The 19,565-nt window shown below is 36.0% G+C and overlaps 1 protein-coding gene across 1 annotated transcript in view; it reads right to left on the reverse strand.

Annotated features, from left to right (window-relative positions):
• The window catches only part of LOC109429485 (uncharacterized), a 54,985-nt gene that overhangs the window by 11,000 nt on the left and 24,420 nt on the right, over window positions 1-19,565 (reverse strand). Inside the window, exon 2 of the mRNA XM_019705442.3 lies at window positions 10,978-11,626. Within this exon, the coding sequence (XP_019560987.2) occupies window positions 10,978-11,626 (649 nt within the window). The remainder of the gene's footprint in view (window positions 1-10,977; window positions 11,627-19,565) is intronic.

The following is a 19,565-nucleotide window of genomic DNA, read 5'->3' on the forward strand; positions in this document are numbered from 1 at the left end:
TGACGTATAACTGTATAATACAAGCATTACTAAATGAATTTGAAGACTGCCAAGCGAAAGAACTGAAAGAAGAGTCAGAAATATTGAACCCTGTTTATTTTAAAGCGGATGGTCATACAAAAATACATGACATGGTCGAAACATTGAATAACTTTATTCAATTTGAAGAAATATATTATGAATGAGTTTTAGATTTGAACCACATTCATTTTTAACATGATTTTTTTTTAGAAGAACGTTCTGAAACAAGTAGTTCATGCTAGAAATTTGAATACTTTGGGTGCCATTTCTCAAAATGTGAGCCGTCCATTGTATGTTATTTCAACCAGAATACAGTCTAGCAGATATTGGGAGCAATTATAAGACGTAATAGGGCACTGCATGAAATTCTTCCCTTCTCTTTCACTCTTACAGAAATTTTGTAAACAACAAGGCCAAGAAACGTCAAAATCCCATACAATATCAAAACAATGCAGTGCCCTATAGTACACTGAGGATACCGCAACTCCGAAAATAATACGAACCAACTATGTTTTTTTGCCATAAGAATTTCTTGCGAAAATCATAGTTACGAACTTTGATTTTGGATTCTAAGCGCCAACTATTATTGTCATACTGTTACTGTATGTATTTCATAGCTCTCACGTATGAAAGTCATACCGATAATGTATAAAAATTGAAATTATTTCTTATGACTATCATACATATTTTTATGAAAGATTTCGCATAAACTAAAAAAAAATCGCAACCTGGACTCGAACCAGGAACGCTAAGATTAGAGAGCGCGTGCTATGCTCATGCGACCATCGGCACTGCGAAAGATGTAGTGGTTAGAAGCCAATAAAAGGTTTTGTTGTTTTTCGGTAATGGCATTTCATAATACATCTTATGATTTTCATACGAAACTTTTTATGGTGTTTTTCATACGACAAGTCTTATCGATTTCGCTGCTCAGTGTATGAAAAGCATACGAGAACTATGAAATCATGAAAAAAAATTAAAATAACTTATTTATAAGATATAAACTATGAAAACCATACGTACAGTATCCTCAGTGTAGTTAACGCAATGATTTATGCAAGTTAAACTATCATATTTCATCAAAACAATACTTTTGTGATTTTTTGATGGTTTGCGGCATTTTTTCCTGTTAAAAACTTTGTTTTCGTAGATTTTCGACCTGCACTCGTCGTGATACTTTTATTGGAATCTTTTAAAACACTTCCGATGAAAATAACTACAAAAAATCTCAATTTGGAAACATTTTTAACATTATAACTTTCCTATATGAGATGCATGTAAAATTAATATGGCAACACTTCTGAAAACGATCAAATTCATGATTTACAAGTCGATTTATAATGCAGGTCACCATTCAAAATGGTTGTGTTGGATATTATTCGAAATTTGATCGTTTTTATTATGGAATTCTAAAAAATGTATGTACAATTGAGCTAAACGAATGTCTATGCAAATTTTCTATTTTTCTTGTATTTTAAATAATATTTTGTTTCATCCCATTGACTAATGCGAATTACCTAGAAGATCCTTCAAAAATTAAAAAAAGAACATAAAATTATTACAGTTGCGAAAAAAGTAGAAAAAATATGCCTCGGCTAAACGAATGTCTACCACTGTAGGCCTAGTTGAATAATCTCGCTTACACGCCGCATAAACTATCATACCCACATCCACACGACACACTAGGAACTATTAAAAAAAAATTGTAAGAACGTGAAATTTCCTTGGTTTTCATACGTTGTCGCGAAGCCCCTCCAATTACCAAATAGCAAACGAAGACGGGCTGGGTGGTCTAGTGGCTACCGCTTCTGATTCATATGAAGAAGATCCTGGGTTCAATCCCTGGCCCGTCCCATTACTTCTACTTTATATGTTCCTATCCACTTTCTCTATACTCTCCTCTTTATACATACAACTCATGTGTATTCATATGTTCATAGCCATCGCTAGAACCAGAAACGGTTGAAAAGCCGTTTCCCCTTCCTTCCAACTTTCACAGCACAGTGTCAATCTATCAAATAACGCCTACACGTTATGCAATCAAGTGAACTGTGCCGCTTAAGCTTCATAGTAATAATCGGCTCGGCTATCAATCACCTATCTATCACCTTACCAGTGAATCAAAATTCAATCATCGCGCAGCAATAACGACAATGTCGCAACCTGAATTTGTAGGTTTGTCCCAACTTGAACAGAATAGGACAAAGATCGTACACCACGAGTTTAAAGATTTTTAAGGCTTGCATTGTGATTTTCGAGCGGTAACTTTAAGTCGGTAAACACTGCAACGCTGCTAAAGACGTTTCCTCAAAAAGTTCGGTTTTGGGTTGGTAATAATTGATTATTCACGAGTTGAAAAGTACGCAACAAATTCCGCTTCCGCTTTCGAGATCATGTCATTATCTGTTACCAGTTGGGATAAAGAGTAATCGCCTCGCCTTCTTTGTTGCTTGTTTTGTGCCTCTTTTGTCTGACAATTCTCTTCACTGCACCTTACGCCTGGCATCCACGTACCAATGTGTGAACCCTCTGCCATCCATATCCCCCGAGCAGAAGAGAATAACAACAGCATAACAAAATGCGTTATTTTGGCAAAATAACTGCATAATGGAATTAGTAATTTTCATGTTATTAACATAACATATTGAGTTATAAACTTGTCTGTCATAAGCGGCAAAATAACAAGTCACATAACAAAAATTTGTTCCTGAAAAATCAATTTATTAACATGGCAATAACAACTTAATAACAGTGAATTTGGGAAATATTTCAATAACAAATTTTGATATTAAAAAGTTATTGATAACATTCCGAAAGCAAAATTAGGGTAAAAACTAACTTTTTTACTCATTTTTGGGTAATTATTTTAAGTGTGTTATTCTATTTTTAGAAAATAATAGGCAACATAAAAAAAATTCGAATTCATTATAAAACTTACAAACATGGACGGGATTTGAACCTCCAATCCTGCTATCGTAAATTTTCAGCCGCCTTTACCAATGAGGCTATCACAGCACTTGCAGTGAGGGACGATAGAAGCTTTACTGGTTCTACGTATTGCCAGTTTCCCTATTCCCCCATTTCATGTTTGCCAGTCGCAGGACAAAAATAGACAGAGATTTGAATGCAAGATCAAACAATGAACCTCTCTCTCTTACCAACAGCGCTATCGCGGTGCGCAGACATGTGCACTGTAACACTAATAACAGTGGTGCAACCGGCTGCGATGCGGCCATGTTTTTGAAGTCATCATCTGTTTCAGGTCAAACATTTGATTTAGGCGTAGTTTACGAGTGATATTTTTTCTTTAACAAAAAAGTTCTTTACATCCCCAATTGCGGCCTAATTTGAACACGTTTTTATTTATTGTAACATATTTCAGCTAAGAGAATTAGATTTTTTCATAATTCTACTAGTATTTTCGAAAATTTTCTTTTTTGTTGAGGAAAATATTACGCGCTTTTCAAGTGTTGGTCCAGAAAAGTTTATGTTTACAAACTTTTGAATGTCAAAATGGGGTTCAACGCACAATGGGGGTCAGAGATGTTGGCTCGCTTTTTTACTGTGGGGTAGTATTTGGATGACAAGTGGCTGCAGTGGTGGCGTTCGCATGGCCCGTCGTCGGCTGTTTCGGAACAAAGAGAGCGACGAAAAAGTTGCTAGTCGACTATTTATGATTGAGCTTCGTCATGGGGTGCATTTTGGCGGCGACAAAGATTGTTTCCAGACGGAGATGATTTTTTTTTGTTTTGTTCGCGTTGTGAGAACGGCGATTATACACGTACCTACGCGAGCGAAGGTAAAAGGTAATTATATCATATGCCGATATGATTACTTCTGCAGATGCTGTTTAGTTTTATTCTGTTTTAGATTATTTTTAATAATGAAAAAAGATATTTATGACATAATGTCAAACAATATATGATCGAAGATCGAAAGAAAAAAGTTATAATAGACAAATGCAATCATCAATTGAGCAGAATTGTCTGTATAGTTGACATTTTTATTGATTAGAATTATTTAGTAGGTACCATATTTGCTATCTCCACTCTCACTAACATTCATTACTTCGTAATACATAGTCTGTTCGGTACTTTTTGACGTTATTGGCGATCAAATGTGAGGTTAAGTAACGCAAAATTTTCAACTTTGGAAGCAAAAATAACATATTTCTGGTCAATACATTGCATAAAAGTTAGGAGAATCTGCAATAATTTCACTTTTCTTCCATGTGTATCATTAGTAATTCAGTCTAGGGTTCGTAATTCACTGTTTTAGAAAAGCGACACCTGCGCAATTTAGCTTTGCGTTTGATCGTCAAAAATTAGAGGTTAGAATAGCAGTACTGTCTGTTAAAATGACATATAAATTCAACTAAGTTTACTCAATTTTGAGATAAAAAAAACTCATTTGCAGATGTATCACTTTTTGAAGCTAAAATTTTACTTAACCTATAAGAATTGGGCGTAGAAAAGTGATAAGAATTTGACACCGTAACGGGACTGGGATATTGAAAGAAGGAAATTAATACAAAGATAAACATATCAATAGCTATGATGCTATATTTACCCAAAACTCAAATTATAGCAATGAATAAAATAAAAAATACGGAAGAGTCTGATTGATGAAATTTCTAGAAGTTGCAATGCCTTTATTTTTTACTTCATAATATGAAACAGCAGACAATAAAATAAAGAAGGTAAACTATGTAATGGTTATATCTGCGATAAATTTTCTCCGATTTTGACAATATTGTTCTCATTTGATCCAGATTTATTTTTTCCATCAAAAACAAATCCGACTGAACCGATCTGGTCATCGTGAGTTAAGAAAAAACCCGAATTGCCATACACGTGGAGTTTTCCATAGACCAGCTGCAATTGGCTTCTTTAGTGGTGTTGAGATAATTCCATATTCACAATCTACATGCCAAACTGAGCCGAAATCCAAATTTTCATGAACTTTGGTGCCCGGGAACCTATTTAAAAATCGATTTAAAGTTTGTATGGGAGCGATTTGTCGAATCACCCCTCGTCGCATTTCGTACTGGGCGGAGCTGTCAAGCAGTTGCCCAGCTGTCAAAAGGTGATTTCAAAAAATCTTTTTGTAATTGAATTTAGGTATCAAAATAAAGTTTTAAAAATCTAAAAAAAATCATACTGGCTTAAAAAAAGGTGCTCTTCTGAATAGAATCAAAAAATCAATAGGGGTACTCACTAAACAGATTAAATTGCTGCGTAAGCCATGATTTTCTGCTTATTTGAAATGTTTCATGATTTTGCGAATGAAATAATCAAAGATTGCCTTGGTGATCGCGACGTTTAATCAGTTTAATCAGTTTATGCTGTTAAGTGAATCCCCCTAATATATTATTCTTAATTTAAAAACCCAATTGGTGATTGGTACAAATTAAGTACCTTACCAAGAAAAAAATGTTAAATTTAAATTTATACGTTCAATATGTAGTCCGTCCAAAGTCTTATACCGTACATCAAACCGTCGTTCTTCTTCTTCTTCATGCACCATCAAATCACTAATAGCATATCTGCCCAGCCTAGGCCCAAAGTATTGACTTCAAAGTAATCATTACGAAGCATAAATGTCAATTTCTTGATTTTGCTTTGGCTGACCTAGCCAAGGTTGACCGTAGCATTTTCATAATTCAAATCTCAATTTGTTCATCGAGCACATGTTCTGTTGTACTGCACGTGGATGTCAAAGCGTTTTCAACAGTGTAATTACGAAGCATGTTTCACGAGAGACCATATCTTTTCAATACGCTAACTCCAACAACGCCGATATAAGAATAGAGGAGCTTAGAAGCAAAGGGGTGTAAGTTACAAAAACCCACTTTCGAGTAAATGAGCTTTGAAGTTTTTCACCAGTTTTTCATCCCATTCAAAATGTATGGAGTTTCAATATCAACCCAATTTTCTTTGATTTACTGTAATTTTTCTAATCATCATAAAAATAATCTTTAAAAAGTTCCTGTGAGCTTGACATCTGAAGATTTTTTGATATGTTCAGCTCAAACTCGACAAAACGGCCACTTACACCTCTTTGCATCTGGGCCCCTCAATAGCATAAGGATATGTTCCAGAAAATTTGGACTTTTGGGAATACCGCGTAACCCAATCGTTCTATTCGCATAACCAACCAATAAAAAAAAAAGATTTCTTATTCAAACGAGTCGAAGTTCACTTAAATTGGTTCAAAGTTGAAAAAATATGAGTACTTTTCAGTTTTGAGGGTAGCCGGATACGCTTCCGGCATTCTACGCAATGAAAAACAAGCAAAACTGCAGCCCCTCAACAGCAGTTGAATGTTTTTTTTTTTATTTTTCAATTACATAGAATAAACCTGTTTCCTTATAAGCATTTTCTGATCTTTTACCTGCTATCCATCGACCTTTTGCTCTACAAGCAATGAAAAAAAAAACGAATACTTAATCAAATTTCTCATTTTTTGTAATATAGCTAAAAATTAAAATTATTTCATATTCTGATATAATTATGTTATTTTTGCAACTGATTATTTTGTTCAGTTGCAAAAATAACAAAGTTATAACAGAGTTTGTTCTGATTTATTAGTAACAAAACTAGTTACAAAAGATTATAATATATTTTGTTATAATTTAGTTTGAAAAAGTTTGAAACAGTCCATGTCATAAAAAAATTATAACATAATTTGTTAGTTATATCACATTAAGATATAATTATGATATATTCTTGTTATGTTCATCTAGTCGGGTATGGCCTCCACTTTAGCATCCTATTCTACATCATATATGACTTCGTGATGGCTGAGAATTCTATATATTTAGACCAACATGTGAGAATGCGAACTTCAGTTTCTCTCTTCCCTAATAGGTGTATTTTCAACTATTCATGTACCTATCTTTCAAATAGGTAGATCCGACTTCATCCTCTGGAACGACAGGGAAAACATGTGAAATACAAAATATTTCTGAAAAATCCCATTCAAAACCATCTACAATTTTGGATTCAGTTGTCTGTATTAGCTTCGTTCAAACAAGTTTACTCCATAAGTTTGACATTTTTATCATTGAAATTCACATGTCAAAGGCGAAATCTGGAACGTCCCTTTGAAAACCTTAAAAACCTTCAATATCGTCTGCTATGTTCTCGTTTAGATGTATGCAGGGTACTGCGCCACTTGGGCAGTGGCTGGTATTTTGGGTACTTTTCAGCTACAACTCAGTCAATTTCAGAAAATTAGCAAAACCTCGCGCCGCCCAACAGGGACTTTGTTTTGTACACATTACAGCACCTCCATGTCACGTAATATACCACACCTCTTATCAAATGTGATACCGTAAGCGTACCATACTTTGCGCACCTAGGGCCTAACTTTCAGTGTTGGTAAAAATTCAAATTCTCAAATCTCATGGTTGAGTTGTTTCACGCGTGATTCTTGACTCGCCAAACTCACCACAGAAAAAATCAAGCATGAGTTGACTCGCGGTTTCACTCATTGCTTCATTTCTTGGTGTTCTTATTATTTACATCAAAGTTTTTACGATTATATGATAGAACAAAAGCAAATCTAGCGTACAATAACATTGAATGCCGTTCAAATTGATTTGGGTTCGTTTTACAAGCGAACGAGATTTCGGCGCTTGACTCATGAGAGCGAGATTTTGTATGAAAATCTCGCGTGTGAGAAAATGATTCAGAATCGCGCGCGAGTTTGCTTACGCAGGAGCAGTTCATGAGTCTGCTTTGAGTGTGATTTTACCAACACTGCTAACTTTGCGCACTTTTCAAAAAATCGTTAAACAGTTTTTCTGGTGCATTATGCAAACTTTTTCCCACGGAATACTAGCTGACTAGTGATATGGGGCATGCACTTTGTCTCAGTTTGGATGTAATGATAAATGGAAGAGGAAGACAAATTGATGAGTGAATATGCAGTTGCTTTCCCTCAAATGCTGTAAATAACGTTGTAGAATGACGTAGGTTTTGTTTCAAAATTTGTTTTAGTTTAGATAGCAATACCATAAAGTATTTGTGCACTCTCAATAATACAATAATAACCAAACTTATTCCACAACAGAATGTAATATTGAAATGTTATTTAAGGGCTGCATACCAATTGCTTGGTCATAACAAAATAAGATTGTCCAACAAAACATGTTATGGAAACGTAATGCCTTGATAATTCAATAATAACAAAACAAGATATAAAAACAGGTTTTGTGATTTCGTAGTTATTAATTTGATATTCCCCTCTGCTCGGGCCTACCAACACTCCAACATCCGCATGAGTTTGTGCAGACGCAAAGATATTCGGTCTAATGTGGATACAAACAATTGCAATAATCACTTTCTTCCCCTTCCCTACATTGATCTGCAACCTGACGTGGCAGGCACCATTGTCGTCTAAACATAGAAGATCACCAACGCTTACACACTAGGCCGTCCCTATTTTTGCAAAAGTTGGAAATGTTAAAAGTTCAATATTGCAAAACGATCGTTTTGGCTAAAAAAAACCATCATTCCAAAATTTGAAGTGCGTATCTCAAAGCTAAGTGGTCCCCCACGGGGCCTAAAGTTCTCAAAAATTGTATGGGGTCAAAAAAAAAACATAAGATATTTTTGGACGAAAAAGATACACTATTCTACTAACATTGGTGATTTTAGGACCCTAAAGGGCCGGAAATGTGATCAGAATTGCGATATCTCTTTTCGTTTCTGAGTTATTGACGAAAAAGCACATTTTTGGCCCTTTAGGGTCCTAAAATCACCGATTGTAGTAGAATAGTGTATTTTTTTCGTCGAAAAAATTTCATGATTTTTTTGACCCCATACAATTTTTGAGAACTTTAGGCCCCGTGGGGGACCACTTAGCCTTGAGATACGCACTTCAAATTTTGGAATGATGGTTTTTTTTAGCCAAAACGATCGTTTTGCAATATTGAACTTTTAACATTTCCAACTTTTGCAAAAATAGGGACGGCCTATTACACACTGAAGATGCCTACTAATCCCCGGCAGATAATCTCATTGGTTCCTTGTGTGAGTGTAGCTGGTTTGGTGATACTGGCGTAGCATCTACGGGCGGTCAATCAAGCTCAAGCTCATTTAAACGTCCACACTTCTGTGCTCCAACTACAACATATCCTTGACTAGTGATAACTTATACAGAAACCAAATTTATAAGGAATCCGGTTACAACCAAAACGTTATTCAGCTTGACATCAACTTATTATTCACCAGGACCAACAGCGGGCTCGACAGCGGGTAGAATCACTCCTCCTACAGCAGTAAAATGCAGAACATGCTCACCTCATTTGTCAGGATCACTTGTTGCTTCTTCGTCTTGCGATACCAATCCAAATTGTTTATGTTTTCTGGCATGCGGGTTGATACGGAAAATGCGGCAATTTTTAGCATTATATGCGCAATTAATGCAATCATATCATGCAACTTTGCTTTAAATGCAGATATAATGCTAATTTCATGCGTCTCGAACTGGCGAAAGCGGGGGCGTATTGAAGTCCTGATCCAAGATCCCTTCGGTTTCCACCACTACATGTGAATGTTGATCTCATGGTTGATCTGACAGAATATTCGGTAGCTCGGAAGAATGCCCTGTATGCATTAGCGGAGCCAGCTTTTTCTTCTTTCTTACTCACTCTCCTAAACATGCAAGAAAAAGAGCGAGATGAAAGAAGAGGCAAGTTGCCCCCTCTTCCATCTGTTTCTTTCTCGTGTATGTTTAGGAGAGTGAGTAAGAAAAAAGAAAATGCTGGCTCCGCTAATGCCTGTATGCATATAATGCTAATATAGTGCTAAATAATTGTTTGTATGCATTCAACCTCATGATCATCCATAATGCAATTAAAGGACTTCTACGTATCGCAAATGCTGGTAAGAAGTTTATTTGAATTCATAATGCTGAATTGGTACTTCAAAGCGCAACCAGTGTTGGTAAAAGACCAATTACACAGCGCAACATTTTTTTGTCTCAAGAGCAAACTTATGTGTCTCCGAAGGATTTTGAGCCGCTGAATCCGAATCCAGGCGGCTCAGATTTGCCCCAACACGTCACAATTTTGAGCTACACCTCAATTTATAGGTCAAAATATGCGATTTTGGGCTTTTTTGACTGCAAGCCATTAAGCATGGAAATATTTTTTTTTAAGCAATCGAAAGGTTAATTGGTCAATTAACATCTAAACTAACGACTCATGCTAAATATTTCGTTTTACTTAATCAAATTTGATAGATTTAGGCATTTAATATTAGTATGAAAACTTGCATGCAACTTTTGGAGGATGACTTGTATGGAAAATATCGTACCTAACATAAATCGCTTAAAACTATCAAATTTAATTTTGTAAAACGAAGTATTTTGCTTAAGTCGTTAATTTAGGAATTCCCAAAAAAAAAATCGTCTGGATTTCGATAGCTATTCCTCTTATTCTTCTTGAAACTCTAGAGATTTCTTTGAATAGTTTTGAAAATTTCTGACAGAAATAAAAAAAAATAACAAGAATATTCCTGCAATCTTTTTAAAAACTTCGAATAAATTTCTTCGATACACAGTGAACGACAGTAAAAAATACGGAAGAGTATTTTGACTCTTCATTCTGCAGAGTTTTAGAGCTCCCGTTTTTTAGGATTTCTGGAAAATTATCTTGTGCAATTGCATAATGTCACTCTTAATTCAAATGAAAAAAAAAATGAAAAAAATGTTTTTATAGAATTTTAATTCGCATCCCAAATTACATTTTGTAGTCAAGTTGGCTAAAGATGTCTTTGAACCATCATAAAATCACAATAAAAGGTATAAGGTATTGCAATGGTTCTCAAAACCTGTAATTGGTCACTACGAATACAATTGGTCATTGCTGTTCACGAAATGAGTGCTAGAGAATCAAAACTTACAGTATTTCAAACAAAGAACCAGAGATGCCCGCATCAGTCTCACCTTATGTCTGTACAGCACGTTGCTGATCCAACAATCACCATGGCATATCACCACATCGTCCTTATTCTCCACGCACTCCACCATCGAAGGCCCGTACTCGTCGCGAAACCGAAACAACCGCTTACACACCGCTTCGTCTCCCTTGGCCGGATTGTGCTCCAACGTCCGCATCGCGTAGTCCACCTGCCGTTTCAGGAACCCCTCGAATGAACTGTGCAGCGGTGCCACGAAGATCGTCTCCCTCAGCTGGCCGACAATTTTGGCGAAAATCTCCGGCGCCTGATCCTTCATGGCAAAGGAAACCGCGTGAAATTCGGCCAGCTCGGTTAGAATCCTCAGAACGTTATCGTAGTCCAGCGGTTCCGTTCGTTGGAAATTCTTGAAATCCTGTGCGGTTAGGTCGTCCTGCAGTACGAATTCTTGGCCCTCGGAACAATCCGAAGCGATCACCGTTGGGTAGTGGTTGAACATGCGGGACGGTTTTAGGCCACGTGTTTCCTGGAACTTTTCGAAGGTCGGAAGTACGATGTCGAATATGTACTTTTCCCGCTGGAAGTGTGCCGAACTGTTGTAGAGACTCCTTCGCAGGGGGCTTGTGGGGGCAACTTTGGCGATCACGCTGATGACTTTTGGAAGCTCGGTGATTGTGCTGGGGAATGAAAATGGAAGAGTAATTAGGAAATCAGTTACATTGCAGTATCTGAATTGGCTGAAATTCCAGTTAAAAAGCTAATATTTGTTACGCTTAACTAAACGATGATGAAATCTATTTCAATCTATTGCATCATCCATTTCATTTGGTCAATATTTTGAAAAGCTTTCAGGCAAACTTTTCTAATGTTTATCGTTAACTGAACGAAAAAATCTGCTGTTTAGATAATTTATATAGTTTTTCACACTTCTCGTGACTAAGGAATTTTGAAAATATTAAAACGATTGGTTTGAACTATATTAAAGCATACATCTATTTCGAATTGTTAACCATTTTTTAAAACATACATGTGAAATGAAGCCAAATCTAGCAATTTGATTTACTAGATCAGCCCAACCATAAGTTATTTAATGTAGGTCTCCGAATGAAAACCAGGTCGGTCACACACATGCATCGTATTCTCCCAAAGCGTAAAACACAAAACACAACTCGTCAAATATACGGAAGTGCATCGTAACTACTGTGCACCAAGCGCAATTCATTCATCGCGACCAGTCACTCGGACACTCCAACACGTCACATTCCCAGGGGGGCTGCTTCCTATTGGGTTACAAAACACTGCACTGGTACAACACAGCCAATAACAATAAACGCGATCAAATTTCGGAAGAACTCTACGTACACGCCCGAAAGAAACTGTCGACCGCAGCATTTCGGCAACCGGTGGCGCTGTCATACGCAAACAGCCCTAGCAAAACACCGGTACGATGGATAGCTTTTTTTTGTTACTGATTATAAAAATATAAGTTGTCAAGGTTCTTGCGTTGGTAAGCTCAAACCTCTGGACAGAAGTGGACACTCATCAAGTTCCGAGGTGCACTGTTTGTCAATAAAGTAACGTGCACCCTTCCTTTTAATTGTTTTCGGCGTTCACATCGAAAAGCTCTGCTCGAAAACATTATTCATATAAATATTTGAAACATATTTACAGTGACCACGCAACGACTGCTTTAGGTGATTAATTGTAAATGTGGCGTTTGTAATATCTAATATCTAAACCATATCTCACGCTACCAAAATTTCGATTATGTATTATAGAACTTTCATATAACCTCAGATTTCTTTTCACGAAATGTCAGTATTATACTAAAAGTAGTAGAATAAATCTGTTCACATTCATGTTTAGAATGTACGAATATATTATGTTTGCTGGTGAGATTACCTAAACATGATCGAGTGGTTTTGTTTACGCTTATACTACAGACAAACAGACGTAACACTCGATAAAAGCGCTTGGCACGTGCATTCCACGATCCTTCCACCAGAAGCGCTAGTGTTCGATCGCTTTACCCAAGTAGCACCTGCAACTAAAATGGAAATGATCATCGTTGCAAACATGTTGCAACTGAGTTTTCATGAAACAAACAAAATTAAAACCTATTAAAATCCTGTTGATAATGCCAAACTGAGGTATAACATTTTTATAACAACTAGCAAAACGAAAATAAACGTCATCATTAGTCGAAACTTGCGAAACCAATTTGTAACTGAAGTATAATATTATTGTTTCAACGAATCTTAGTTACAACCGTTTACAAACCAAATCAACCAAAACATTGATTCTGATTGTTATAAACATGTTGCGCCTGGAACTTATTTAGAACATAACGAACAATTTTGACAGGAGAGGTAGAAGTTCCAAAATGTGCGGCAAAAAGTTTTTGTGATCGTGAAAAATATAAAATGCACTATAAAAAAACCAAAATGTTTCAAAAATTATGAAATCACGTACAAATAAAATGTTATTTTTTCTTCATAAATTTATCGACATATTCCAAATTTTATAGACTTAGGGGCTGTCCATAAACCTCGTGGTCATTTTTTTGGGACTTCTCAAACCCCCCCCCCCCCCGTGGTCATTAGTCCATACAAAATTTTTTATTCGTCCATACAAAATGCTCATTGGCCGAACCCCCCCCCCCCTCATGACCACGTGGTTTATGGACGGCCCCTTAAAGTGGTAAAATAGAAAAAAAAATCTGATTGGAAGTATAATAATGACTCAATAAAAAAAAGCCTCATTTTCGCAGTACTGAACGACTGGTACCTATCACTGGGAATACATGGGGGTTTGAAAAATCTAACGTAACGTACAAAAATATTAGGAGTTTCCCAGGACAAATTTTACAATGGGTTTACATTTTTTTTTTACAAAAAACGTGAAATTTTCCTTACGTAATAAATGGATAGCCTCTTGTCGACGTAACTGGGAAGTACACGTCCAAGTGCCTCCTTTTTTGGTTATTTATTTCCTACACGGAAAATTTAAACTACCTTATTTTGGGTCAATTTTACCCTAAAATGAGTATATCAAATTTTTTAGGTTATTTTTCCTCTCTCCCCAAGGGGAGTCGCTGAGCACATCTTTACTTGTGCCAATTATTTTCAGTGTGCCAACGGGTATTGAATTGTGCCTCAGTGTGCCCCGAAGTGCCACTGCTTGATGATTCAGATTTTGCTTGGCAACTACCATGACAACCAACTGTTTGTTTTCATTTTGCAGGTCAAATGCACATGGTTGCCTAGTTTTTTCACCCAAACTCAAGTGTCAAAATTGTGCCTCAGAGTGCCTCGGTGTGTCACACAGCGTATAAGACGGTGTACTTGGCACCTCTTGGCACAATGTTCCAAGCGACTAGCCCCTTGTCTCTCCCCCACCGATGTTGTCGTAAATAAACGAAGATGTGCCTATCCAACGGGGGTCCTTCAGACCAATAAGCCAATTTTGAGTTAATGTAGATTTATCCTAATTTGGGTTAAATGAAGGGGGTCTTGGGTTGAATTTACCTACTCTTGAGTATATTCTTAGCTAGAGGTAAAGACAATTTACCTAGCATAAGTTTAATCGATTCACGCAAATGTTGACTTATTGGGCCGAACTATGGGATTGCGTGAAAAGAATCCAATTTTGGGTAGATTGGCGGTTCCGTGTACCGCGTGCAGCATTGTTGTACTTTGTCAATACGAATTCCCATATACATGATTTAGCAAATAGTATCTTTCTAAATTCTAAAATTAACTTTCAGCATTTTACGGGTGCATTAAATAAGCTGCTGAAATGTACTCCGTTAAAGCAATATGGCGAGTGGATTTTTAACACAAATGCCTAAATTCTCACTCGCAAAATGATAGGTAGACTGAGGCGCGTTGGGAATACGGAGTCAAAATGCATGACTTACCGATAAATCTGGAGCGGCACACAAATTGACGTGCTCGGTCAGACTTTTATGCGGTATATTTGTGCACATAATTATTGATCACTTGAACGAAACTATGGGTGCATAGTCACTGGCAGTGACGAATGTGGTGACTAGCTGACTAGTTGTCGAACCGGTCACAGTTTGTAAGTCGACTATAAGTTGTATCTTGGTTATAATTCGATTGCGTATTAAAACCGTTTATATCGCGAATGGATGTTTTATATTGGCTCCACCTCTTGCGCTTTTTTAGTTGTAATTTAGTCGTTAATATGACGATTGGCTCAAATGGCATAACTTTCAATATAGTTGCATACAAATTACAGGAACTTATTAATGTCCAAGTGTGTTGCTTGGGAACCCTCTATTACCCGACTAGGCGATCATAACAAAATTATAACATAATATGTTATTATGTTATACAGATTTTTTCTAACATAGGCAGTTATAATTTAGATGCAGGATGTTGTTAAAATAACAAAAATTCTAACTAAAAATCATAAGGGTTCTAACAAAAGTGTATCAGAGTTTGTTACAAATACATCAAAAATATATCAAGCCCTGTTCTAAGTTTTTGATAAAATATATCAAAATTATAATACAGTTTGATATTATCAATTAGGGTAAAAATCAAATTGGGTAAAAACTAAATTTTTATACTCATTTTTGGGTAATTATTTTAAGTGTGTTATTCTATTTTTAGAAAATAATAGGTCACATAAAAAAACTTTCGTGTTCATAGGTGTTCATTATAAAACTTACAAACCCGAACGGGATTTGAACCACTAATCCTGCCGTTGTAAATTTTCAGTCGCCTTTACCAATCAGGCTATCACGGCACTTGAAGCGAGGGGCGAAAGAAGCTTTACTGGTTCTACGTATTGGCAGTTTCCCTATTCCCCCATCTCTTGTTTGTCAGTCGCAGGACAAAAATAGACATAGATTTGAATGCAAGATCAAACAATGAACCTCTCTCACTCTCTTACCAACAGCGCTATCGCGGTGCGCAGACATGCGCACTGAAATACTAATAACGGTGGTGGCGTTCGCATGGCCCGTCGTCGGCTTTTTCCAAGGAACAAAGAGAACGACAAAAAAGTTGCTAGACGACTATTTATGATTGAGCTTCGTCATAGGATACATTTTGGCGGCGACAAAGACGCTAGTCGTTAATGAGTCGCCTTTCCGGACGGAGATGATTTTTTTTTGTTTTTGTTTTGTTCGCGCTGCGAGAACGGCGATTTTACACGTACCTACGTGAGCGAAGGTAGAATGTGGCTTTGTTTTAATTGTTCACAATTATATCATATGCCGAATATATGGTCGAATAAAAATAGATCGAAAGAAAAAAAAAAATATATCAGACAAAAGCAATCATTAATTGAGCAGAAATGTCTGTATAGTTGACATTTTTATTTATTACAATTATTTAGTACCACATTTGCTATCTCCACGCTCACAAACATTCATTACTTCATAATACATAGTCTGTTCAGTACTATTTGACGTTATAATTAGAAGTTAGAATAGCAGTACTATTAAAATGACATATTATTCCAACTATGTTAACTCAATTTTGAGATTAAAAAACTAATGTGGAGATGTATCACTTTTTGAAGCTAAAATTTTACTTAACCTATAACAATTGGAAATCGTAGAAAAGTGAAAGGAATTTGGTAACAGGACTGGGATATTGAAAGAAGGAAATAAATACTTAGATAAACATATCAATAGCTATGATGCTATATTTACCCAAAAACTCAAATGGAAGGAATGAATAAAATAAAAAATACGAAAGAGTCTGATAAAATTTCTAGAAGTTGCAATGCCTTTATTTTTTACTTCATAATATGAAACAACAGTCAATAAACTAAAGAAGTTAAACTATGTAATGATTACATCTGCGATAAATTTTCTCCGATTTTGTCAATATTGATCTCATTCAATCCAGATTTATTTTTTTTTTCATCTAGAACAAATAAGACTGAACCGATCTGATAATCGTGGGTTAAGGAAAACCCAAATTGCCATACGCGTGGAATTTTCCATAGACCAGCTACAATAGCATATCTGCCCAGCCTAGGCCCAAAGTAATCATTACGAAGCATGTTTCACGAGAGACCATGTCTTTTAAATACGCTAACTCCAACAATGTCGATATTAGAATAGAGGAGCTTAGAAGCAAAGGGGTGTAAGTTACAACGCAAGTAACATTTTGATGGCCAGTTAGTCTTGTAGAAGTTCTTAGAACCGTAATGAAACCTAATACCTTTTATTTTGGTTTTATGATGGTTTTAAGAACCTCTTCTAGTATATTTGACTAAAAAATGTTACTTGGGAAAACCCACTTTAGAGTAAATGAGCTTTGAAGTTTTTCACCAGTTTTTCATCCCATACAAAATGTATGGAGTTTCAATATCAATTCAATTTTCTCTGATTTACTGTAATTTTTCTAATCAACATAAAAATAATCTGAAAAAAGTTCCTGAAAGCTTGAAATCTGAAGATTTTTTTTATATGCTCAGCTCCTTGCTCAGCTCAAACTCGACAAAATGATCACTTACACCTCTTTGCATCTGGGCCCCTCAATAGCATAAGGACATGTTCCAGAAAATTTGGACTTTTGGGAATACCGCGTAACCCAACCGTTCTATTCGCATAACCAATCGATAAAAAACAATGATTTCTTATTTAAACGAGTCGAAGTTCACTTAAATCGGTTCAAAGTTGAAAAAATATGAGTACTTATCAGTTTTAAGGGTAGCCGGATACGCTTCCGGCATTCTACGCAATAAAAAACAAGCAAAACTGCAGCCCCTTAACGGCAATTGGGTTATAAAATTTTGAAAAATGTATTGATTTTTTAATTTATACGAAAGAGCACCTTTTTCTGAGCCACTGATTTTTTTCAGATTTTTAGAACTTGATTTAGGTACCTAAAATCATTTTCAAACAGATTTTTTAAAATCAGCTTTTGACAGCTAGGCAACTGTTTGACAGCTGCGCCCAGTACAAAATGCGACGAGGGGTGATTCAACAAATCGCTCCCATACAAACTTCAAATTGGTTTTTAAATAGGTTCCCGGACACCAAAATTAATGAAAATTTGGATTTCGGCTCAGTTTGACATGCAGATTTAGAATATCGAATTATCCCAACACCGTTAAAGAAGCCAATTGAATGTTTTTTCTTAAATTTTTCAATTACACCGAATAAAGCTGTTTCCGTATAAGCATTTTTTGATCTTTTACCTGCTATCCATCGACCTTTTGCCCTACAAACAATGAAAAAAAAACGAATACATAATCAAATGTCTATTTTTTTGTAATACAGCAAAAAATTAAAATTATTTCATATTCTGATACAATTATGTTATTTTTTCAACTGATCCTTTTGTTCTGTTGCAAAAATAACAAAGTTATAACAGAGTTTGTTCTGATTTATTTGTAACAAAATTAGTTACAAAATATTATAATATATTTTGTTATAATTTAGTTTGAAAAAGTAATAAACAGTCCATGTCATAACAAAATTATAACATAATATGTTAGTTATAACACATTAAGATATAATTATGATATATTCTTGTTATGTTCATCTAGTCGGGTACCCATTTTCAATTTTGATCTAAATATCATTTTTCGCCATCTAAGTAAAATCGATTTAAACATGCTTTGAAAAGTAATTCTCTTTAATTCGTGTTTATTTTTTTTGAATTTTTCTTATTATTTCTTCTTCAACATCTCCACACTTTTATATTTTTCCTGAAAGCCTATTTGGAATACATTTTGAGATTTTATTATTACTGTTGAAATATTTTTATTTTTAACTAGCTGTCCCGGAAAACTTTGTCTTATCCAGCTTTGGTGGTTTGACAACTGTTGAATACGAATCGAACCGTGCAAGAGCCATGCTGATCGGTTCATTCGTTCGTGAGTTTTGTTGCCTCAAAGGTGTTGGAAGTTAGGTAGCGTTGAACGCTCGGGTAGCGTCGAACCTTCAGGTACAATTGCCCATTCAATCGATTCAATAGTCACAATACTCCGAGCCGAAGCCAGGGAATCATAACTACAATAAAAGGCATCAGGTTCATCCGGAGATGTAATATCCACACAACCAGGGAAATGTGTGCTGAATAAGCATTCCAGAACTTCCTCATCAGAGGAAGTCAGATCGCCATTTGGCAAACAAAGTTCGTACACTCGGAAATCCTTAGATTTCGCAAGGATTTTGTTTAACCGACTGACTTCACTCAAACTGGCAACATTTGTACAAAGGTTTTTCCAGCCGGATCGTTCAGCAGACAGGAGAGCTGCCTGAAAGCCTCCGAGCCAGCCGAACGTCGTCTGTTCCAACTCTTTCTGCATTGTTTCCTGTGTTTCGCCAGATCAGAGTTCCACCAAGGGGTTCCTCTTGTGATCTTCACAGACCGTAGAGGGCATGCGTCTTCAAAAGCTTCCATGATGAAGGTCGTTGTAGTATCAACGACATCATCTAAATCACTTGGAGTGTCAATGGATGGTGAGTATCCATGAAATTTGGCCGCAACTAAATCAGTAAAAAGATCCCAGTTTGTTGACCGAGGATTCCTGAAACACAATGTTTGCGAAGTAATATTTAATGTTCAAAATGTAGCGATGGTCAGATAAAGATTCTTCATCTGACACATGCTAATTGAT

This window comes from Aedes albopictus, chromosome 3 (genome assembly GCF_035046485.1).
Source record: "Aedes albopictus strain Foshan chromosome 3, AalbF5, whole genome shotgun sequence".
Classification (NCBI taxonomy): domain Eukaryota; kingdom Metazoa; phylum Arthropoda; class Insecta; order Diptera; family Culicidae; genus Aedes; species Aedes albopictus.